Source organism: Streptopelia decaocto (genome assembly GCF_964273445.1).
Source record: "Streptopelia decaocto genome assembly, chromosome: 4".
Taxonomy (NCBI): domain Eukaryota; kingdom Metazoa; phylum Chordata; class Aves; order Columbiformes; family Columbidae; genus Streptopelia; species Streptopelia decaocto.
In genome coordinates this window covers 21,028,812-21,049,364 of record NC_138658.1, presented here as the reverse complement: position 1 = coordinate 21,049,364, position 20,553 = coordinate 21,028,812, and the positions used below count along the sequence as shown (strand labels likewise).

Below are 20,553 nucleotides of genomic sequence, written 5' to 3'. Positions count from 1 at the left end.
ATTTTAACAATTTCTTTTGTACATATTTAAGGAAGTTGTTCTGTTAATAGATGTAGCACTTCTTTTTAAATAGGTGGTCCATATTTGGGGTGTGATACATCTTCCTAGTAATGTAAAATTTTGTAAAAATCAATTTGCAAGTGGTGCCAACTTACATAGCTATCTCTGTCTTAAATTCTGTTTTACTTTTGATCAAATTCCTTTTGGTTTAAAAGACATCCACTAAACATTTTGATTGTTTTATTGACTTTTTAAATCTTGAGAGATTATGAAGTGCATTAGTACATTAAATTGAATTTAAAACATTGTGCTTATATGACAAATCAAGTGAAATGCAAACCCTAAAATATGTGTGGTTTTTTTGATAGGTATTGCTGTGCTTCTCAAATGGAAACCACTATGATATTGTTTATCCCATAGAGTATTCAGAAAAGGCTGCTCTGTGCCAGTGTAAGTATTATCTTGCTTAGTCAAAAACATGTATTTTTTACCAAAAATTTTAATTATCAGCATGAAGGCTCTATATTAAAGTTTGTCATTCTTTAGCAGTGTGGTTTTCCATTTGAATTGTCAACGACTGTATGATTTTACGAGAGCAATTATGTCCTGATTCTTGACAAAGCAGATGATATACCGAGAGGAGAGGACTTATCTGCCTCTTCGACTCTGAGTGGTCTGATATAAACAGAAAATATTAGTGTACTAATTTATAATCTGTTGCATTATCTTTGGTCAGCATTGTAGGTTTAATTTTGTATTTCAGACCTCCTTGTTAGCAAACTAATTGTTTATGTCAAAATTATCCTTGCATGTATAACTTGTCACAGAAATCATGGGGGTAGCACATGCAAAAAATAACTGTCTTCGTGGATTATTGTATTCTTTACTAGAATGCAGAAGTGCCCGAAGGTCCTAATCAGGTTTGATGTGTCCCTACAAGAATCCTGATTATTTATAAAGCTTTGCCTATTGCAAAGTTACCAAGGCTAAGGCCAAATTTACCTACCAAGAAACCTGATTTCTAGTAGTTTCATGCAGATCCATTAAACCATTGTAGTTGCAACTGGTTTTACTTCTAATGCCTTCACTGGTTTGGTTAACACATCAAAATGCTTGCTTGGTTTGGTGGAAATAATTTGAAATGCATCTGTAATGGTGGTGTAAAATCTCATGTACTTTGTAATTGATTCTGCCCTTCTACTTTCTCCTCTCCTTCCTCAGCTCTGCTGTATGAGTTGCTGTATGAGAAAGTATTTGATACAGATGTAAAGAAAATCATAGCAGAACTTAGTGCTGCTGGTATGACGGAGGAAAGTAATGGCAGCAGTGAAGTATCTGCTTCAGATTCAGAAGATGACAGCTACAGGTAATAGGGATTTAAAAGTTATTGTAAGATGACACTGAGCAGTACATGTTAAATGAATTTTCTGAATTTCTGATGGGTAGTAGAATCGAGTGGAAAAGCTTTACAAATTACTGAGAAACACGAAGAGGTAAAGTTAAAAGTATGATGAAAGAATGAAATATGTAATCTTTGCTGTACCTAAGGACAGGGTCCTGGTTCCTCTGTTTTTCCTGCAGTGTAGCCTTGGGTCTCTTGACATAATGGAACGTTGCCATTGAAACATGTCCCTCTTCCTGTTTAAACCAGCAGAATCCCCTGGGATGATTGGCAGTGTGCCAGTCTGGCATGGGAAACTCCATGAGAATTACTTGGCTCACTCCTGCAAACGAGTTACAGGAATCTAATCAGATTTGTGTTGCTTTCACATCTAAGGGCTGAAATGCCTACTTGAGAGGTAGCTGATGGAGAAATACAGATGCAGCTTGCTCCATTTTGTTCCTTGATGTTAACAAAGGGATTATATTTGTGGACTTACATTCCTTTTGCTGGACCTGGATGCTCTAGCTAGCTTTGATATTTTGACCCACTGATTCCTTTTGGACAGCAAATCTTGGTCAGTGCTGTTTTTTGCATTTACATACTGGTAGTTTTTCTTCTGTTTAATATGGTTCTTCAAACCCTGCCTTCTATGAAAATCCATTGAAGCCATGGAGCTGTATGAGTGCAGCATGCCCCCTCTTCCTGCTGAACGTCATCCAAGTCCTTTCTGGGGGCTCTGCTGTAGTCTGTGTGGCACGTAGTAGAGGTGATTCACGGAGATGTTGGGAGCTGAGTTTTTCCTCAAGCTGAAAACAACAGAAAGGAAGAAGATGAAAAACGCCACAGAAAGAAAACCGAGTTCTAGGAAAGGGATTAGCTTCCTTTTTTGTTCCCTAGTATTTGTTTTCCAAACATTTCCAGTTAAAATACAAACAAGTATTTCTGCCTCGGGGAACAATTATTGTAGTCAAATGTCAGAGAGTGGAAACCTCTGTTCCTTTCTGTTCTTGGAGCTTTCCCGGTTTTCGTACACAGTAGCATAACCCTGTATCTTTGGGAGTCATAAGAAAATATAGTTAACCTCCCTAACACCTTTGTAAATGAAGGTCATCTATTCGCTTGAGAGTATCCAACTCAATGTTTTTGATTTAAACCATATGTCTTATGATGCAAGAGCTAGTGTGTGTGACTCTTGACCTAGTTAAACCAAATTACAAGCACTTTGCTATGTTTATGAAGTCTTACATGTTTTGCTTGTCTTAAAGTTGACTTCAGCTTGTTTCATTACCTAGTTTTCCAGAAGGTCGTCTTAGTTTTGTAAATGTGAACTTTTCAGTTATTATTATTTTTTTAAATAAAATAGCTTAATTTGGTTTTGTTTTGGGAGAAGTTAATGCTGACAGTTCCCTACAACAGCTGTAGGGAAAAATATCTTCTTTTTTCTCTGTGGAATGTAATTTTCAGCAATGCCAGGTGTAGAAAATAGGAACACCTTAGAGTGCCTGATGCCAGTTAACTAATAGTGTGGGTTTTGTTTTGATTTTTTTTTTTTAATGTCTGCTTCTACTATGTTTTTCTTGTGTAGTCACACAAATTTTAGAGAAATATTTTTGTTTCACTTCCCTGCCCCTGTGCCCCCCCCCCTTTTTTTTTTCCTTAGGTGATGGCTAAGTCAGTACACATAAGTTAGGCTTCCTAAAACTTGCACTCAGAAACAAAAATATTATTTTTAGCTTTATATGGTATAGAAATGTAGCTGTTGTTTTAGGCCTAGCTTTTTCATTTAAGAGATGATGTTCTGTGGTATGCTTAATGTGGAGAAATATGATAAGTTGGTAGTTTCAGTATTTTTATCCACTTCCAAGGTGTTTCATACCTGATTTCCAGGCCTTCTTAATACTATATTAACACAGCTCCTTCTGTCCTTTTGCAGAAGTAAAGCTACGACAGTTAGTGATATTAATGGATTGAAGTCCCTGTCTGGCAACAAGGTATTTACATGTTAAGAATTATTTTCTTTATAACAACTTGAACTCTGCTATATTTTTCAGTGTTTACTGTTCATGAGAGAATCTTGAGTCTCTAGTTTTCTTAACATGTAGTTTCTTAAAAGCTACTTATTTATTTGAAAAGTAATATTTGCTTCTGATGTGCCAAAAGATGGATAATGTCCTTTTTAATGCTGCTTATTTATTAATTATGTTCCAGTATGGTTAAGATAACATAATTGAATTATTTTGTCAAAGCTCTTTATGTATTTTCAGCTTCTTTATTTTTCAGTTTAAATCTTGAGTGCAGTGATTGAAAAATGGAAAACTGTAAATCTTAAATCTTTGTGTCGTTGACCATTTAGCACTTTGTTCTGTTTCGCACAGCACCTTAAGAGCAATGGGAATCCTACCTTGTTGGACTTACCTAAAAAAGTTCTTAAATCACTTAATCCATCCGTATACAGAAATGTTGAATATGATGTTTGGCTCCAATCCAAATGGGGTAAGTAAGTGAATACTTCAAAGTTCCAACTTTTGCAAGCTGATGTGGAAAGTGGAGCCCTGTTAAAAAAACATGATGCAAATGGCAGTTTGGGTTTAGGCAGCGCTCATCTTCATATGGGTCAGTCTGCAGATTAAAGGCCTGAACTGCTGGTTTGCATGTTTACTGCATCAAGAAAGTAACTCTTCTGGTGTATTAGGACTAACAGTATATTACTGCTAATGTATTTACAGATCAGCAAAAACAAGATTTTTCTATTGCTGCTGGCATGCAATACTCAGTTGGAGATAAATGTAAAGTAAGTAGTATTATAGTTTATTGGGATGTTAACGTTTTGCCCAAGATGCCAATTTTCCCTCTTTGTTCGCTATTTTGATATATAATTATTAATATTAATATATAGTAATAATAAAAATGAATATAATTATTCTAAATATTGTTTGCTTGTGTCTTCAACTGTGCATATGCTTGTTATGTAATTGCTGGCAGTGTTCATGACATACAGCCTACATGGAGGGTTAGAGACACGTAATAGAACATACATTCAGTGCATTTATACTTCATTAAAAAGTCACAAGGTTAATTTCAGGAGTATATTTAATAAGGTGACTGTGGACCTTAAGTGTGCAAGTAAGTTTGTGCGGGCTTGCTTGCCTGGTGGGTTCTTGCTTGCTGGTGTAGACCGCTCACCTCTGTGTAAGAAGTAGGTGCATTTAGGGCAGTTTACTTGGTTCTGTTGGTTGGTAATGAATGAAATTTTAGTGTTTTCTGTTATGTAGGTTTTTCTCTGGAGGGACCAAAACCAACATCATAGTTCCATGTATTTATGTTTAACTCTGGAGTCCATGATTACTGTTTGTAAATTGGCTTTGTTCTAATCTCGTTACTTTCAAGTAATTTAATACCGCTCGCTTTAGTTACTACAGTTACTGAAGCTCCTGAAGTTTTGTGTGATTTTTCCTATTGAAGCATTCAAAGTGCGTTAAACAGTTGCTCTCTAAATTCTGTTAAAATTTGTAGTTACGTATTACTGCTTAAGAAGTAGTAAGATTTGCCATTGAATTCCATAGTACTCAAAGCTTATATTAATCTCCTGGTACTTAGGTAAATATGGATCTTTCGAAGATGTTTGACCATTTGTTAGCTATTGATATTCACGTGAAAATATTCAGTTATGTTTATCATGTAGCACGGGGGCTCTTTTAGTTTGTACTTTTTTATTTGTGTAATAGAATGAAGCATAGTGAATAAATTGCAGGAAAACCCACTTTCTAAACTTTAAAAACAAACAACAAAACCCACAACAAAACAAACCTACCCCCACATATCCCCCAAGCTCCCCCATAACAAATAAAAAACCCCTAATTTGAAGTTGATTATTTATTGCTTGATAGTACAGGCTTAAATTTTTATATTTGTAAGACCTTAAGGCTGTCTTGTTTATTATTTACTAAAGGGTATGAGTATTATTAGTAGAAAAAAACTCCTGTAATTAACATACTGTCTCAGTCAAATTTTGTATATATATATGGCAAGACAGTAAATATATGGGGTAAAAACATGGGAAGGGAAAATGAAATAAATAGTGAAAAGTGGAGTTGACCAAATTAATACAACTGGAAAGTGAAATGTTGTGGCAGAAGGTTATGAAGTTTGTATTTAACGGAAAAATTTTGAGAACATAGAATGTCAGTTGGATAAGTAAAGCTATGATCATGTCTGAACAACTTGTTTTCGTTGTTTTTAAAAAAAACTTTCAGAAGAATAACTTGACAAATAATTGGTGTTCTTTATGTTCTTAATGAAAATAAATTTCACTGAAGTTGGTAATGAATTTTTCTCTTCTTTACATGGATTTTAACACGGAAAAGTTTTGGGAATTATTCTAAAAGAAGGTGTTTTCAGTAAAGCTGAAAAGCTGATTACTTCTAACTTTCTCATGTAGTTTTGAAAGCCATGTTTCATTAAGTAGTGTTACCTGGCAAGCTTTCTGTGGTTTGGTTTATATTTGTTTCTTTTTAAAGTAGTTTTGTTGTTTATTTCTGAAGAAGCAATATGGGTTGAAAGTTTGCTTTTGATATATTTACTGAATTACATGGTGTTGATCTCTCAGGTCTTCTGTTGCCTAGATTAAAAGTTCTATTTTTAACATTGCTGATAATTTTAGAGAGTTATGTCCTCTCATTGTCTTCTTTGAAGCTGATGCACCTTTTTTTTTTTTTCCTTAGGTGCGCTTAGACCATAATGGAAAATTTTATAATGCCCATATTCAAGAAGTTTGTTCAGAGAATGGGCCAGTTGTTGTATTTGTAGAAGAGCTTGGAGCAAAGTAAGTGTTTCAGGCTCTCTTGGAAAAGAGTGCCAACCTGAACTTTGGTAATGGCAGCATTACTTGAATTCAGAGATAATTTCTAGAAAATTGTTACAAAACTAACATATTAAATAGAAAGGAAAAAGGGGTTCTGCATTAATTGTCACTTCAGAGGGGTTTTTTTTGTGCTATATCTTATAGTACTGATACTAATTGCAGAGTATAGCAGTACATTAGTATTAGAATTTTTTTTTTCTGTACAAGATTCAATCCTAAACAGATTGACACCATCACAATTAAGTGTCGCTTGTTGTGCTTAATAATTAGATGCTAAATTTGTGACAAGCTTTTCATAGTAAAAGGCCTGTCAAAGCATCTGGCTTCTCTGGTTGGGTAACTCTGCTGATTTCATTCAGAGTGCAAAGCTGCTGTTCAGATCAGTGTCATCTTTGCCCTATCTCTGCGCATGCTGTTTAATAAAACTGTTTAAAATTATTGTTGGGGGTTGCAGGTTTTTCTGAGTGTTGTTGGTTGGCGGCTGTTTGTTTTTTGGGGGATGAATTTTTGTGTATGTGTGTGTGTGGGTAGTGATGGTGTGTGTGTGGTTTTCTTGTTTGTTTGGGTTTGGTTTTGGTTTGGGTTTTTTTGAGACATTTTCTTGAGCTCTGCTGTAAGTTCTGTAACTCTTCTGGGGCAAAAAAAATCCCACAGTTGAGTGCAGTTTGGGAAAAGGAAACACTTCCAGTCAAGGTAAATGAGGGAAGAAGAAAGATGCCCAATAATGTCATGCAATCTTCATCTGGGGCAGGGGGGAAAGGCAAGATCTCAATATTGCCCTGCAGTTTGTTCCCTTTGAAAACTGAGATTTAACCTGATTCAAACTGTTTATTCTAGATTTTAATGTCTTCCTTTCAAACAATGTGAACAGTTGCTTGGACATCCTACAGCATCCTCAATTAAAATGCAATAATTCCTCTGAGATATAGTGTTTTTCAATCTTGACATCTATTGCAGTGTTTGTCATAAACTTACCTGTTGAGTGTATTGCCTTTTCTGATAATTTTCCTTTTATGTCTGCCCTGAAGACATTATAATACTTCAGAAATGGCTTATCATTTTTTACTGGCTAAATTTGCATTGACTTATCACAGAGTTTTGTTTTGTTGTAAAAAAAAAAAAAAAAAAGGTTTATTCTACACACTGCTTGTGTGTAATCATAAAGAACAAAGGACTTTGAATGCAATGTTCTCAAAAATGGAAAGATGCATCTGTCTTAGTAAACATGTGGTATTAATGCAAGCCCCAGTCTGGTCTTTAAGACATTTTTCCCTTTGTCATTCCTTGTTTTGTAGGCATGCTGTCTCACTGAAGAGCCTTAAACCTCTTCCACAGGCCTCTCCTATGGAGGGCTGGAACACTGTGCCAGGGAAGAAGATAAAAAAGTATTTCCCAACATGGGGGCAGAATGCTCAGCCTGGTAGGATTGTACCTGTCTTTGTGTGGCAGAATCTTTTATTGTCAGATGTTTTGTCCCAGAGAGCTTAGAAAATAATAATAATAATAAAAAAAAAATCTGTTTTCACATGTTTATCACAGATGCTGATTGCAGAGGGCCAAAGAATCAGAGCAAGTCAATAAAACCCCAGTCAGCACTACCTCCTCGACTTCAGCATACTGTGGGAACCAGGCAGCATCAGTTCTTATGTTCTGGACCCCAACCTCATCAGACCTCAACTGAGCAAAAAGCTCCAGGCAGAAATCCTTCCCAGACTGTAAGGTAAAGCGGTAAAACATCTTCCTTATCTTGTACTCTAGCTGAGCTTCTTGGAGCCTTGGGCACATGCTTCAGATGCTTCCAGCATGCTCTTTTGAAATGTGTTGCCATCGGATTTTTAAGAAGGGTTCCAAGTCCATAAAAATACACACAAGTACAAGAAAAAAAGTGTTTGTTTTAAAACCTTTTTCAAAATTGCTGTTATCATGAGCTCCCACTTTTTTTTTTTTTCCTGCATGGCAGCATCTCCCTTGGAAGGACTCTGCACAAACTGCAGTTTCTTCTTGGAAAGCGGATGTTGCTGCTTTTTTTTTTCTGGTTGGGGCTGAAGTAGTATTTCAAGTAGTGCTTCTTGCGCATGGCTGAGATCTTCCCTCAGCTTCTGCACAGCCTGCCTTAGAGGGCTGCTTCATATTATGGCTGATCACTTGGAGTATGAGAACAACATTTTGCCTGAATTATTTCTTAGTGATTTCTTGATTCATTGTGCTGCTGCAGCAGAGTTTCTGTTTTCATCATTGCCACTCTTCTTCTGTCCTATCTAAAAGACTATTCTGTACTTGGATACATAACCAAGCTCTTCATGGTGTATTCTGTCAATCTTTTCTATTGTAACTCCTTGTGGAATAAAGTGGGCCAGGGTGTCTTTGAAGACTGCCAAATGCAACATTTTAAGGGCCTTTTTCTTTTCCCTTTAACCTAAATACATGAGGATCCTGAAAAGTAATTCATAAAGCTCGAACAGTGATGTTAATTTTGTGTAGTGATGCTTCAGAAATAGGAAATTATAATACGTTTTCCTTTTTGTTATTGTATTTAGAGAAATCCTCTTCCTCAACTTTCTCTTGCATCTTTGTAGATAGGATGGTGGTCAGTTCTCAGTTGGCACACAAATGGATTAGATCACTTGATGTAGGAATTAGTTTTTTTTTTTTTTAACTATGGTTTTAAAATTACCATTTGTTATAGAGTCTTTCAAAATTGTATTGAACCAAATAAATCATGGACAAAATCCATTATTTCCCCTTCTTAAATTTTATGTGCGTGGTTAAGTTGCTGTAGGCAGAAAGGGATCTGGTATGTGTGGAATCACATAGGCAGTGCTATATACTTATAATCTTTCTTCCTTCTGAACCGTGAGTTTGTATTGTATTTGATACTGGTGATAATTGAATTTCTTTATCAATGATCCCATTTCATTTTTTCCTTTACAGAAAATCAGACCGGGAGAGAACTGAGGATCTGAACTATGGCAGCAGAGATTGTAACTACTTTGGCCTGTCTCCCGAGGAACGCAGGGAGAAAGAGGCTATAGAAGAATCTCGTTCACTTTATGAGATCCAGCAGAGAGATGAACAAGCTTTTCCCGCTCTTTCCAATGTATGTTTTTATTCATTGTAATTAATAGTGCATTTTTCGTACTTGCTCATGGACCATTAATTAGCAATTGTTGCTTTGCTGTCCTTGCATTACACTACAATTCAAAGGGTCTTTTGTTCACACTCTCTTTCTATGTAGAAATATGTAAAACAACAATGCTATGTATGTTCAAGATAAGGCACATACCTAGTAGTTTCCCCTGGGAATAATTGATGTCCATTATACGCATTTTTTTAGGCATGTAAACATGGTAGGGACACAAGCTTCCAAAGTCTTGGGCTTCTTTCTTCACATTCCCCCATCTCTGGAAGGCGTTGCTCTCCCCTACAGTTCCTCGCGTGTTGTCTTTTTCTCGTATGGTGTGATCAAACTTATGGGTGGAGACTTGTCTATGTCTGAGGGAACAATGTAGCCTTTCGATTTTGAGAGGTTTATTCTAGAGACCCTTGGGGCTTTTTGTGTTTAAATCATAGGGCAAACAGAACCAAGAACCAGGCTGGGAAGAAGGAGTAGGTGAAAGATGGGCCTTAAATCTCTTGCTTTACGGAAGTGACTTCCTGTGCTGTATCTTTCAGTTCTTGAGCAGTAATTACTGGTGTAATCGAGAAAAAATGTACAGGTCTTATGCTCCGCAAAGAGCGGACTAAGACTGGAGCTGAAGGGAAAGAGGTCACTTGCTCCGTCTCTGAGCTGTGGTTAACAGTTGCTATATTTGCTCACCTGCAGGAGGAGGATGTGATTTTAAAGCACATATTGTCTGAGTGAAGCAGGGTTTTTTGTCATATAAACTAGTTACATGAATGCTTTTAAAGAACACTTTGTAAAATTTAGCAGTGAATGAAAGAGTGGATGAATCTGAATGGTACTGATCAAGACTGCTTCCCCCACCCCGCCTTTCTGCTTGCCATGGGGATAAGCATTATATGGCGTGAGGGCATAATAGTATTGTATCAGATGATGACAAACTGTCATCAGACTTTTATATAAATTCACATTTCTGCTTCTTTAAACTTCTTTAGAACCAATCAGTCTGTCAGGCCGCTACACAGACTGTGGATAATTTAAACCATACAAAGTTCTCAAATACTGAGAGAAGAAACAGCAAGTGGACAGCAGAGGTGGAAGAGCAGAAGGATAAAGGTAAAAATAAATGCTTTTAGATCACAGTGTGGGTTTTTTTTTTTTTGTTTGCTTGTGTTTATTATCAGCCTCAGAATTTGTTCAAGATAGGGCATCTGTTTAGGCAACAAGGAGAAAAATATCATGAGTAATAGTGCCAAACTCAAGGTAGCATAGGTTAGGGAAGAAAGTACATGTTTTTCAGCTTTGTGAACGTGGCTGAGAGAGCAGGCTTCTTGCTGGGATTTTTGTCTTAAATAGGAATGAGAGAAATTAAAAGACTGTTAGAGCCACCTTTAATTAGATCCTGTTGAAATTTTGGGGAGTGTGGCTGAAGGTGCCAGTGGGAGGAATATTAAAAGTGCTTACTGCAACCAGTTAAGAGTATTCAGTGTGGCATGGTTCAGAATTAGCACACAATGTACATAAAGAGGGGAGATGGTGTACAGAAGAGTTGACAAACTCCCTCTGTTTACAGTACAAAGACCTGTTACATGGTCACATTTTTTTTCCTCCCTCCTCCTAATCTGTTATAACACTCTTCAGCTTCTTTTCATTGACTCGAAACTTCCTCTTCTGTGAGGAAGTGAAGTATGGCAGTAATAAGTGAAAGCTGTGGCTATTGGGAGGTAGTTAGTAAATCTTCGCCACATACAACTCATAATATTTTTTTTTTATTATTATTTTTTGTCCTGTCAGCTTTGCCATGTCTAAACATTGAATATGGTCTTAGTTTCTGCCTTTTCTTTTTTTGACTAAATAAAATTCAAACTCTTTTGCCTCCTCATAGAAGGCTGTTCCCTCCTTTGTGGTTTTTTTTTTTTGGTTGCCTTATCTCTGGCAACATCAGAGGCATTGCTGTTGTGTCTTTGCGGTATTTGTCCTCCTGGGTCCCTTTTACAACATGTAATGGTCTCAGAAGGACTGTTGTTACCTATTTTTCATTCTCCAAATGTCTGAAAACCTGTTTCATTTGAAAACTTGTTTCATCAGCAATGGCAAAAGGAATATTCATTATGAGAAAGCTCTTCAATACGCTGTCATGATAGATTTTGCTCAAGTGCGTGGCATGTACGGCTTTCTCTGTTTTTTTTGTAACACTCTGGATTGCGTTGCCACTTCTGAAACTAGGTGAAAAATCCTTTGAGAATAGCCGTGCTTATTTCTGAGTATTTTGAGATTGCTATTGGTGCTTGGGGAATTGGCAGTAATCCTCATAATCAATAGTTTTAATTTACATTGCTGTCTACTTGTGATGGTGCATATACTAAACTTTTTAAAAGTACATATCTATTTAGTGGCTACCGTAAAACTTATGTGCATGAATTTGATAAGCAGTAATAACCAGATTCTAATATAAACTGAATGTGGAGAACTTGTATGGATCTTATCGTGTGAAGTTTGTTGTGACTGTTTTTCAATACCCTCTTCCCTTGCCAAGTGTTTGCTTGTTCTTGAGAAGTTAAACTTTCTGCATCAGTCTCAAAACTTTCCAGATCTTTTGAACCATAGAAACCTCCTGAACTGATCCGTCTCTTACTCAGTCAAAGATAGATGAGATCTATGCTTCTGTTATCTTAACCCTTGAATATGGAAATGCAGATCAGAACATTTTCACTTTAATTGAAGTACAAACTTACTTCTTTTTCACTAGGGGGGATTTATTTGTTTAAAGAGCCAACTACATTTCTTTCCTGCTTCCCTCAAGCCATCACCAAAACTGCTAAAAACATGAGTGAAGAACTCTTGTAAAGCTTTGAAAACCCAGGCTGAAGTAGCTGCTGTGTTACTGCCCTAACAACTGCTTATTTTAGGATGCTTTGATAAAAAGAGTAGTTTAAATTTTCTGTAGTAATATGTGCTGAGGTAGGTTTTGTTTTGAGGATTTAACTGGCTTAAATTGTGATAGCTATAAATGGTATAGTAGTTCATTTACTACGTTATGTCTTGGTGTTACAGAGTCAAATTCCAGGCAGATCCATGTGAGTCAGAAGCTTGAGCCAAATTCATCTGAGGTAATTTTAAAGAAAATGCTGGTTTTTTTTTTTAAATATTATTGCTTCTCTGATACATGGTTAGCAGAGAAATAGCTGCCTTGAGAGCTGTGATTATTGCTACTGCTGCTTTACAGCTTTTAGTGAAATACTTCTAAGATTAGAGGCTTGTATTGCTGTCAGCTTTCCTGAGCTCTTGTAACCCATACTTCCTCTGCAATCTGAGTTCTCAAATCTGGGCTGGCAAGAGCACTTATGAATCTGAATTTGCAGTTGCTTAGTACAGTCTGTACTTTCATTATAGTGGGACCACAGATTTGCTGTTTACTAATAGTGACTGTGCTAGCAGACCATCATCTCTGAAGTTCAGTGAAGATTTGTGGCCTCTTGTTGCCTTTTAATGATTGCTGTCCTTTCAATGAGCAAAATGTTACACTAGTATAACAGTGGTTGGGTGCTTAGCCTACTTTGTATGTAGTGTGGTTTACTATCTGTGAATGCCTCTTTGAAAAGTAAATCACACTACTAGACTAGCTGTATCTGTTGTTTCTGACTTTGCTTTAGAAGAATAGTCAAGATGAGAGTCATCCAAAAGCTTCGTCTCCTTTGGAACAAGTGAAAACAGATTCTCCGATTCTTGCTGAGCAAGTAAGAAATGTTTGTTTGATTTCAAAGCTTTCCAGTCAGGAGACTTCAGACAAGGAGCAGCTTCTTCACAGCCATGTGTGTATTATGGCTTTAAATTATATAGTCATTTCAATGGTGATAATGGTAGAATTTAATACTTATAGTTAGGAATCTGTTAGGTCCAAAATAAAGAATGTATAAGTATATAACATATATATATAGAAAAATATAAAATATATAGATAATAAGGTGTTATTTCGTATCTTTCTTCTAAGATAACCATGCTTTTAACTTTACCTTTGCTTTTTCAGGCTTCTCCAAGGTTATTTGTAGTCATTTATGAGGGTGGCTTTTCTTTTGGGTGGGAGAAACTAAATTAAATGTCTGCGGAGGTGGTTGTAACACTGATGGCTGTTTGTGGTACAGGCACAGTCTGGGTAGAGCTCAGTGCAGAGTTCTTCACCCAGTGACATGATGTATCTCAGACTTCTCTTATGTACACAGCCTGATTTCTTACTAGTTGCTATTTTGCTGCGGTGGTAGTCTGGACAACACTGAGTCATCAGGCCCACTTTGGTAGAAGACAAACATGTTAGGGGTCACCAACAGTGGCAATGTCAAATAATTTTACATGATCTCTTTGTTTTTACAGAACCTGACAGAATGCTTACCAAGCATAACTCCAACACCCTCACCGGTCTTTTCTGAGGTGCATTTATCTCCAACAGTGCCTTCTGTACCAGCCATTGTGCCAGCTTGGCCAAGCGAGCCAACAACCTATGGACCAGCAGGTTTGAAGAAATATTAATGTAAATCAAACTACTAACCCTGCAAAATACTTTGTCTTCCTAAACTGAAGATGCCTCCAGGAGACACAGTTTCATGTAACTTCACATTCCTAAGGCAGTAATTTATAGGAATGTAGTTTCTCACTGCTGAAAGCTAGTGAGAGTTCTAGTAGATCTTTGCTCATACATTCAGTTTTCTTTACTCCCTACTAGGAGGTGGAAGAGGGGTGTGTACTCAACTCTCTGTTTTTCTCCTGAGTGGGAGAGCTTTGAGGGGGTTTATTCTGAAGATCTGCTTAAGGTAAAACACACTGTCAGCGTACTGAAGCTTGACATGTGTTTGTGCTCTGTGTCCCATGTAATAAGTTCTTTGATTCACCAAGGACTCAGCTTGGGTCTGGAATTAATGAGATTCATTTGGACCTGAGCTGCAAAACGAGCGTAATGTTTTTTCTGCACTGTACCCGTCTTCCATTACATGGCATTAGCTTATGTTCCGTATTGCTCATTAGATCAGGTGCTGTATTTTATCCTGCTGTTTTGGGGTTTTTTTTTTTGAAAAAGAACTAGCTTTCAAGTCAGCATATTATGTTCACGTGATACTTTAGTTAAGGTAAAAATCCTGTCATGCTTGACTACATCTGTGACAGAAGATATATAGCCCAGATAATCTGAGCTCAGATTAAAAATTGACCGTAAATGACTAGTTAGAATGAGCACTGCAGAGATTTATGTCTAAGTTTCAGTTCCCTCCCCATTTTTTTTTCCCTGCTTCCTATCACTTTCTGGTATTCAAAATTTTAAAAATAAATATGGAAAGGATTTAGCTATTCCTGGAAAGCCTTAACTGTTTCACTCTTTCTGGAAACTATTCCCTGCATTTAGCCCAATCTTCTTTTGTTTGTAACTTCACAACTCTCAAGAATTTCCTCCTGTGTCTTCCTGAGTAACATTTTTTCTTCTTTTGAAACTTACTTTCCTGCTGTAATTTTCTTTTGTGATTTTATGTAGTTGAGCTATAATATATGTTTTTTTTTTTCCCTTAGGTATTCCAGCCCAAATACCTGCTTCTTCTTTGATGCCAGCCCCAGCAACAGGACCTGACTCTGTTGTATCACAGGCTCAGGTAACATCTGCTTCAGTTGCTGGAGTTCCTGTGTCGATACAAGCCGTTAACCAGCCCTTAATGCCTTTGCCTCAGACTCTGAATCCTTATCAGGATCCGCTATACCCTGGATTCCCTTTCAGTGAAAAGGGAGAAAGAGCTGTTGCACCCTCTTACTCCCTGTGCAATACTGGGGAAGACTTGCCTAAAGGTGAGAAGCTAGAAAAAGGTCTGGATTTTATACCATTTTTCCTAGTGGGTTGTTTTCTTCTCCTTTGGTCCTGTTGCTAGTCTGTGGCAAAAGAGCTAATGGTTGTCTTTCCATTATTTAAGGTGAGGAATATTGAATAGAATGGTAATGCTTTAGTGTGCATTGCTAAAACTGTGATTATTTTAAATGGTTACACCTGGAAATCTGATACAATCATTTCATGGTTCTTAGTGTGACCCACCATAATGTGAGGTTTTGCAACTGTGAAGGATGTGCTTTGGGGAGCTGCTTCATCTTACAGTAACATGTTTTCTCTTAAAGTCAAAAGCTTCAAAAGTTGTTGAATGTTTCCTTACTGGTCTGGGAAAATATATCTTGGCACACTATAAATGTGGAATATGCTCATAAAGAACATATCATGTCTAACTGCACTTTGTTGGTTTGCTGAATTGTTTCTTTAAAAACGAGAAATTCAGTTCCACAAACCGTTAAACCTGAAATTTAAACTGCTGTTTTCAGAGTAAGATATCTAAAACCCACAAAAACCCCCAAAACAACACAACTCCCCCCGACTCCCAACCCCAACCAAATCAATCAAAGACATGCAGGCATCAACTTAATACCTGTGTTTCTCTACTGAAACTACTGCAGGAACTAACTTTTGCATCAGAGGCAGTGTAATATTTTAGGTCTTCATAGATCTTTTTCTGTGTTTTTTTTTCTTAGATAAGAATATTCTCAGATTTTTCTTCAATCTTGGTGTGAAGGTAACTCTTCAAACTTACTTACATTTTTCTGTTTGTTTTAAAGTTTGCTTGTATTTGGTAGTACTTACAGTGTGGAAGTTTGGTTTGTGCAGCTGTACACTTCAGTTTCATCTTTAAATTTGAAACACTTTCTTATTTTGTCTTCTGTTAACTGGGATCCCAACACTGGTCCGCATTGCAGTTCAAATCAACAGATAGGAATTTTATCTCAGTGATAGTGAGAACTCTTGGTTTCTGACTCTGACTATATACAGTCAACAGAAATTGTGCTTTACAAATTCACAGGTGAAGCACTGAGTTTGAAGACGCATTCTTTCGGAAGCAGTGTATAGTAACAGAGAAAAAACCCCCAGCTTTGATCATGTCTGTGTTACTGGCAAGGCCATTGCAATATAAATACCTAGAATGTCTTTCTCTCTGGACATTCCCTTAAGTAACCTGCGACTCCGTCCTTTCTGCTGAAGTTAAGGACAACCGTATTTTACTTTTAACCTTCTAAGTAATTATAGTAGCGGTTGATGTGTTTGTGTGATGCGAATCTGTGTGTGTGGTTGGGGAAGAGGCTCATCTGAAGAGGCAAAATTTTCCAGTTCTTGGTAAGAACTAGTTGTTTGCTTAGTTTTCTCTCTTCTGCACATAAAAATGTTCCTTTTTTTTACCTTCTCTTAGTCCTTTTGTCAGGCAAACTACCTTGGAAAAGGTGCTGAGTGCTCTTAGGCTTATTCCATGTAATTTTGGCCATAAGTAATGATTTTTCTTTGGCATTCGTGCATGGAAAGAGGGAATGCTGAGCACAACTTACAAACTAAATTTAGATTTGGTAACTGTTTACCCAATACAAGACTCTTTGCTTAATAGAACATCTGTAAGTCATTAGCAAGTGCCACTGCGATACATTTAAACAGCATTTTTTGCATAAAGCTACGTATATGTGGGACTTTCCTACTAGTACTATGTTATTTAGGATATGGTCTGTGATTTTGGTGCTAAAGCACCATCTGCTGGTCAGAGTCCTATGTTCTGGTGGTTGTGCTGCTCAGCTGCTGACCAGATAGCCTGGGAGACCTGGGAACTGCTTTCTGCATTACCTTGCCTGCTGATTTGGTTGTTCTGTATGGCCTGAAATATGCGCGCTTGGTACATGGTAGTCTTTTTCTTTTTTTAAAGTGAAAATAGGTAGGACTTTTTACTGTTTCGGTTGTTTTCCCTTAGAACTTTGAGAAGTGAACTAGTAGGGCAAATTGCAGATTAACAATTGTGATTCTGGAAAATGAATTTGAAATGTGTATCTCCAAACGCATAGCGAAATCTTGACTTACTAGCATCATGTGTTTAACTATATAGAAATTGTTACCAAGATTTCTTACTGGTCATAACTGTTACCTGTTTCAACTGCATTTGGAAGGAAAAAATAAATGAGAACATCATCCTGGAGTTCTAGATTAGAACTGAGGGCAGGCACTGTAAATAACACTGCCTTAACTTTCTGTAATTTACTGTTTCAAAATCGTAAATTAACTTTGTGCTCCTGTGTCTGCCTGAACATTCAAAAGATCAAATACTCTTTTTTTTTTTTTCCTTGTCTTGCAGGCATACAGCTGTCCCATGTGGGCACCCCATTCTTACTTGTACCCCCTGCACCAGGCCTATTTAGCCGCTTGTAGAATGTACCCAAACGTGTCCCTTCCCGTGTATCCGCACAACCCCTGGTTCCAGGAGGCTCCGCCAGCTCAGAACGAAAATGAAACTGCACGAACAACCAGGCACTTTCCTGTTCCGAGTGAGGCCAGACCCAATGGTCAAATTCCACAGGTTGATAGTCAGTCGCCATCGCTGCCTCTGATTCTACCGACGGCTCAGGTGTCAGAAGGTCAAGGACAGGTCTGTGTGGAATCAGAGAATCCAGTGCAAGCTCTTCATGCAAATTATGAGGAGTCCCTGAGAGGGAAAAATATGTTCCCACAACCAGCCTTTGGACACAATCACTTCTTAGGAGCTGTTCCAATAGCACCTCCTTTCTTTCCTCACTTTTGGTATGGCTACCCAGTGCAGGGTTTCATTGAAAATTCAGTAGCAAGACCTAACATTGTCATGTCACCTGAGGACAAGGAGGCAACAGCTGGCACGTCTGCAAACGTGTACGTGGCTAAGGAATGCGGCCCTCCGGTTCCTGTCGTAAACTGTGCGGAACAGCTTCAGAAGAGCACCAGCAGCAGTGGCTCGAACACCGTGCCGTTCCCCGTGGCTGGTGCAGGCTGTGACGGCTGTGCCCCAAAAGAAACTTCGGTGAGGGCACCTCCGTTGGAGCAAACTTGTCCCTCAGCCTCACCTGCTAAGCAAAAACCAGCTGGGCAGCAAAATCGTCCTCTGCAAATACAGGGGACTGAGAGGCAGACGGTGGTGCCCAACGCTCCCCCACCGTTGGCAGGACCACCACAAAATGAACTGAAAAATACTACTCCTGGTCGTAGGGAGAAGCCTGATAAGGTTAGAGATTCCAAGGGCGCTGGTAATCTCCAGACAGAAAGCCGGGCACAGAGAGCGAGGGAAGAGAGCTCTGAAGACGAGAGCGACGTTTCTGATATGCTAAGAAGCGGGAGATCCAAGCAGTTTTATAACCAGACTTACGGAGGAGGCAGAAGGCCCAGACTGGAGTGGGGTTATTCTAGCAGGGGAGGATACCAGTTCCAGAGAAACGAGGAAGCCTGGAAAGGACCACCCAGCAGAGGCAGAGATGACGGCTACCAGAGTCAGCGGAACTTCCGAGGGAGGCCGTACAGGAGTGACAGGAGAAGGGCAACACTGGGAGATAATCAGAGGGGGCATCAAACATAGAATGACTGAATAATGAACATTTTAAAATGCAAAAAGTAATTTGAAGTAGCAGTTTAAAATCTTTTTAGTGAAGTTCAAGGATATGTTTAACTTTTGGCAAGTAAAGACTAGGAAGATGTGAACTTCTACCACATGTTTTTGTGGAGATTATAGTTTGTTTGGCTTAGCATTTTTTCCTCAATGTCAAATTAGAAAATAAAATAAAATAAAAATAGTGTTTGATAATTTGGGTTTTTTCACCACAAAGGTTTGAGTTTGTGAAGATGGGTATATACATTTACTAGTGACAAATATAGCATTTGATGTGATGGTAACATTGCACCAAATATAAATGTATATTTTATCATACAATGCCTTAGTTCTGAACTGAGCTAAAGGAATTCTCAGCCTACTGCACTGTTGTCTTTGATATGCTTCCAACCCAAAGGCCTTTCATCTCAAAAAAAAATCTGTCAAACTTGAATGTTTCTCTTCAGTGTGTTACACGTATGGCAGCCAGCTAACCCTGTGTCTTAGGTATGTTGTATATAGTTCTTTTAATATTCATAGGGTATATTTTTGAATTTTAAAAAGCATTTATTTGTTGAAATCAAAATCAAGACAAGCAGTCAAGAACAGCTGTGTATGAATTGATAAAGATGGCTGTTTCCACCAAGAGTTCTTCATGCTGGTGTGACTAGAATGGTGCCTATGCCAACTGAATAATTACAAAGACAATAAAAATGTAGATGCTATGCATTTCCAAAATAATTCTGCATCTGTTATAATAGCAGAAGTTTTTTTAATGCCACTTTAACACTAATGCACTGACAAATCCTAGCTATTTTGTGAGGAGAGATGCATAAAGTACATGTTACGGTTTTTTAAGTTTGTATGATTGAGCTACTGTTCAGTATTCCTTTTGTTGTTGCACTGTTGATGCAAATTTCTGTTTTGCATGTACAACTTCTTGCTGGAACCACTTCTAAAAGCAAGATGGAGAGTCTCCACGTGCTCTGCTCTTCCCTACAATTCAGAAGAAAGTGGCTTCTGCCTTATATTTTTACACTGTGTCAGAGTTCTGATGCTGTTTCTTCTGACCCTGGTAACGATCTCTGCAGCGTTCCTGTTGCCTTTGCAGTTTGGACGTTGAGCTGTTCAAACTCGGAGAGCGCAGTGCGCACAGTGTTCACTCAGCTCTGTTGCTCTGTAAAATTACCTGTTGTGTATATTTTTATATCTCTGTAAATACTAGTGTAGGTGATGGTACCTTTTTGTTCATGTTTGAGATTGTACACCCTTGATCAGGAAAACTTGAGTGATAGCTACATGATGAAGAATTTCTTTTCAGATGCATGTCATGTATAAAACCGTAATTAAAATAACTGTTTGTCTTTTCACTTCCTTTCTAAATTAATTTATATATTTGAAACTGCTGCAATGGCATTAAAGGTATGGGTTTGGTTCTGATAGAGCCACTTGTAGACAGCACCAGAACTACGAACAATTAGTTAAGATGTAGGCAAGCTGCAAAATAAAAAGGTATGTAAACTGCGTTTCTAGTTCTTGTCCAAAATGGCAGTGATAGGGACTGTGCTGTGGGTTTTGGTTTTTTGTTTTGGTGGGTGGGTTGGTTGGTTGGTTTGTTATCTAAATACTTTTCCATTCAGGATTTCAAAAGAGGTGATGCTCAGGTTTTTTTCAGATTGAAAACTAAGCAAGCACTGAAGGATTTCATATTTGAAACCATTGCAGTCCTCTGTTTACTGCTTCCAAAGACTGAAAA

The 20,553-nt window shown here is 37.8% G+C and overlaps 1 protein-coding gene across 5 annotated transcripts in view; it reads left to right on the top strand.

Annotated features, from left to right (window-relative positions):
* Nucleotides 1–20,167, top strand: part of OTUD4 (OTU deubiquitinase 4) — a 31,527-nt gene extending 11,360 nt beyond the window's left edge. For 2 of the 5 annotated variants that reach the window (XM_082050358.1, XM_082050359.1), the window contains exons 7-22: nt 369–450; nt 1,222–1,366; nt 3,318–3,375; nt 3,760–3,877; nt 4,111–4,175; nt 6,106–6,206; nt 7,541–7,665; nt 7,785–7,965; nt 9,177–9,342; nt 10,362–10,482; nt 12,421–12,476; nt 13,020–13,178; nt 13,735–13,873; nt 14,917–15,186; nt 15,913–15,953; nt 17,544–20,167. In XM_082050358.1, coding sequence (XP_081906484.1) covers nt 369–450; nt 1,222–1,366; nt 3,318–3,375; nt 3,760–3,877; nt 4,111–4,175; nt 6,106–6,206; nt 7,541–7,665; nt 7,785–7,965; nt 9,177–9,342; nt 10,362–10,482; nt 12,421–12,476; nt 13,020–13,178; nt 13,735–13,873; nt 14,917–15,186; nt 15,913–15,953; nt 17,544–18,788 — 3,072 coding nt within the window. In that variant the 3' untranslated portion in view covers nt 18,789–20,167. The remainder of the gene's footprint in view (nt 1–368; nt 451–1,221; nt 1,367–3,317; nt 3,376–3,759; nt 3,878–4,110; nt 4,176–6,105; nt 6,207–7,540; nt 7,666–7,784; nt 7,966–9,176; nt 9,343–10,361; nt 10,483–12,420; nt 12,477–13,019; nt 13,179–13,734; nt 13,874–14,916; nt 15,187–15,912; nt 15,954–17,543) is intronic. The other 3 variants (XM_082050362.1, XM_082050360.1, XM_082050361.1) reach the window with 3 other exon arrangements.
* The last annotated feature ends 386 nt before the right edge of the window (nt 20,168–20,553 follow it).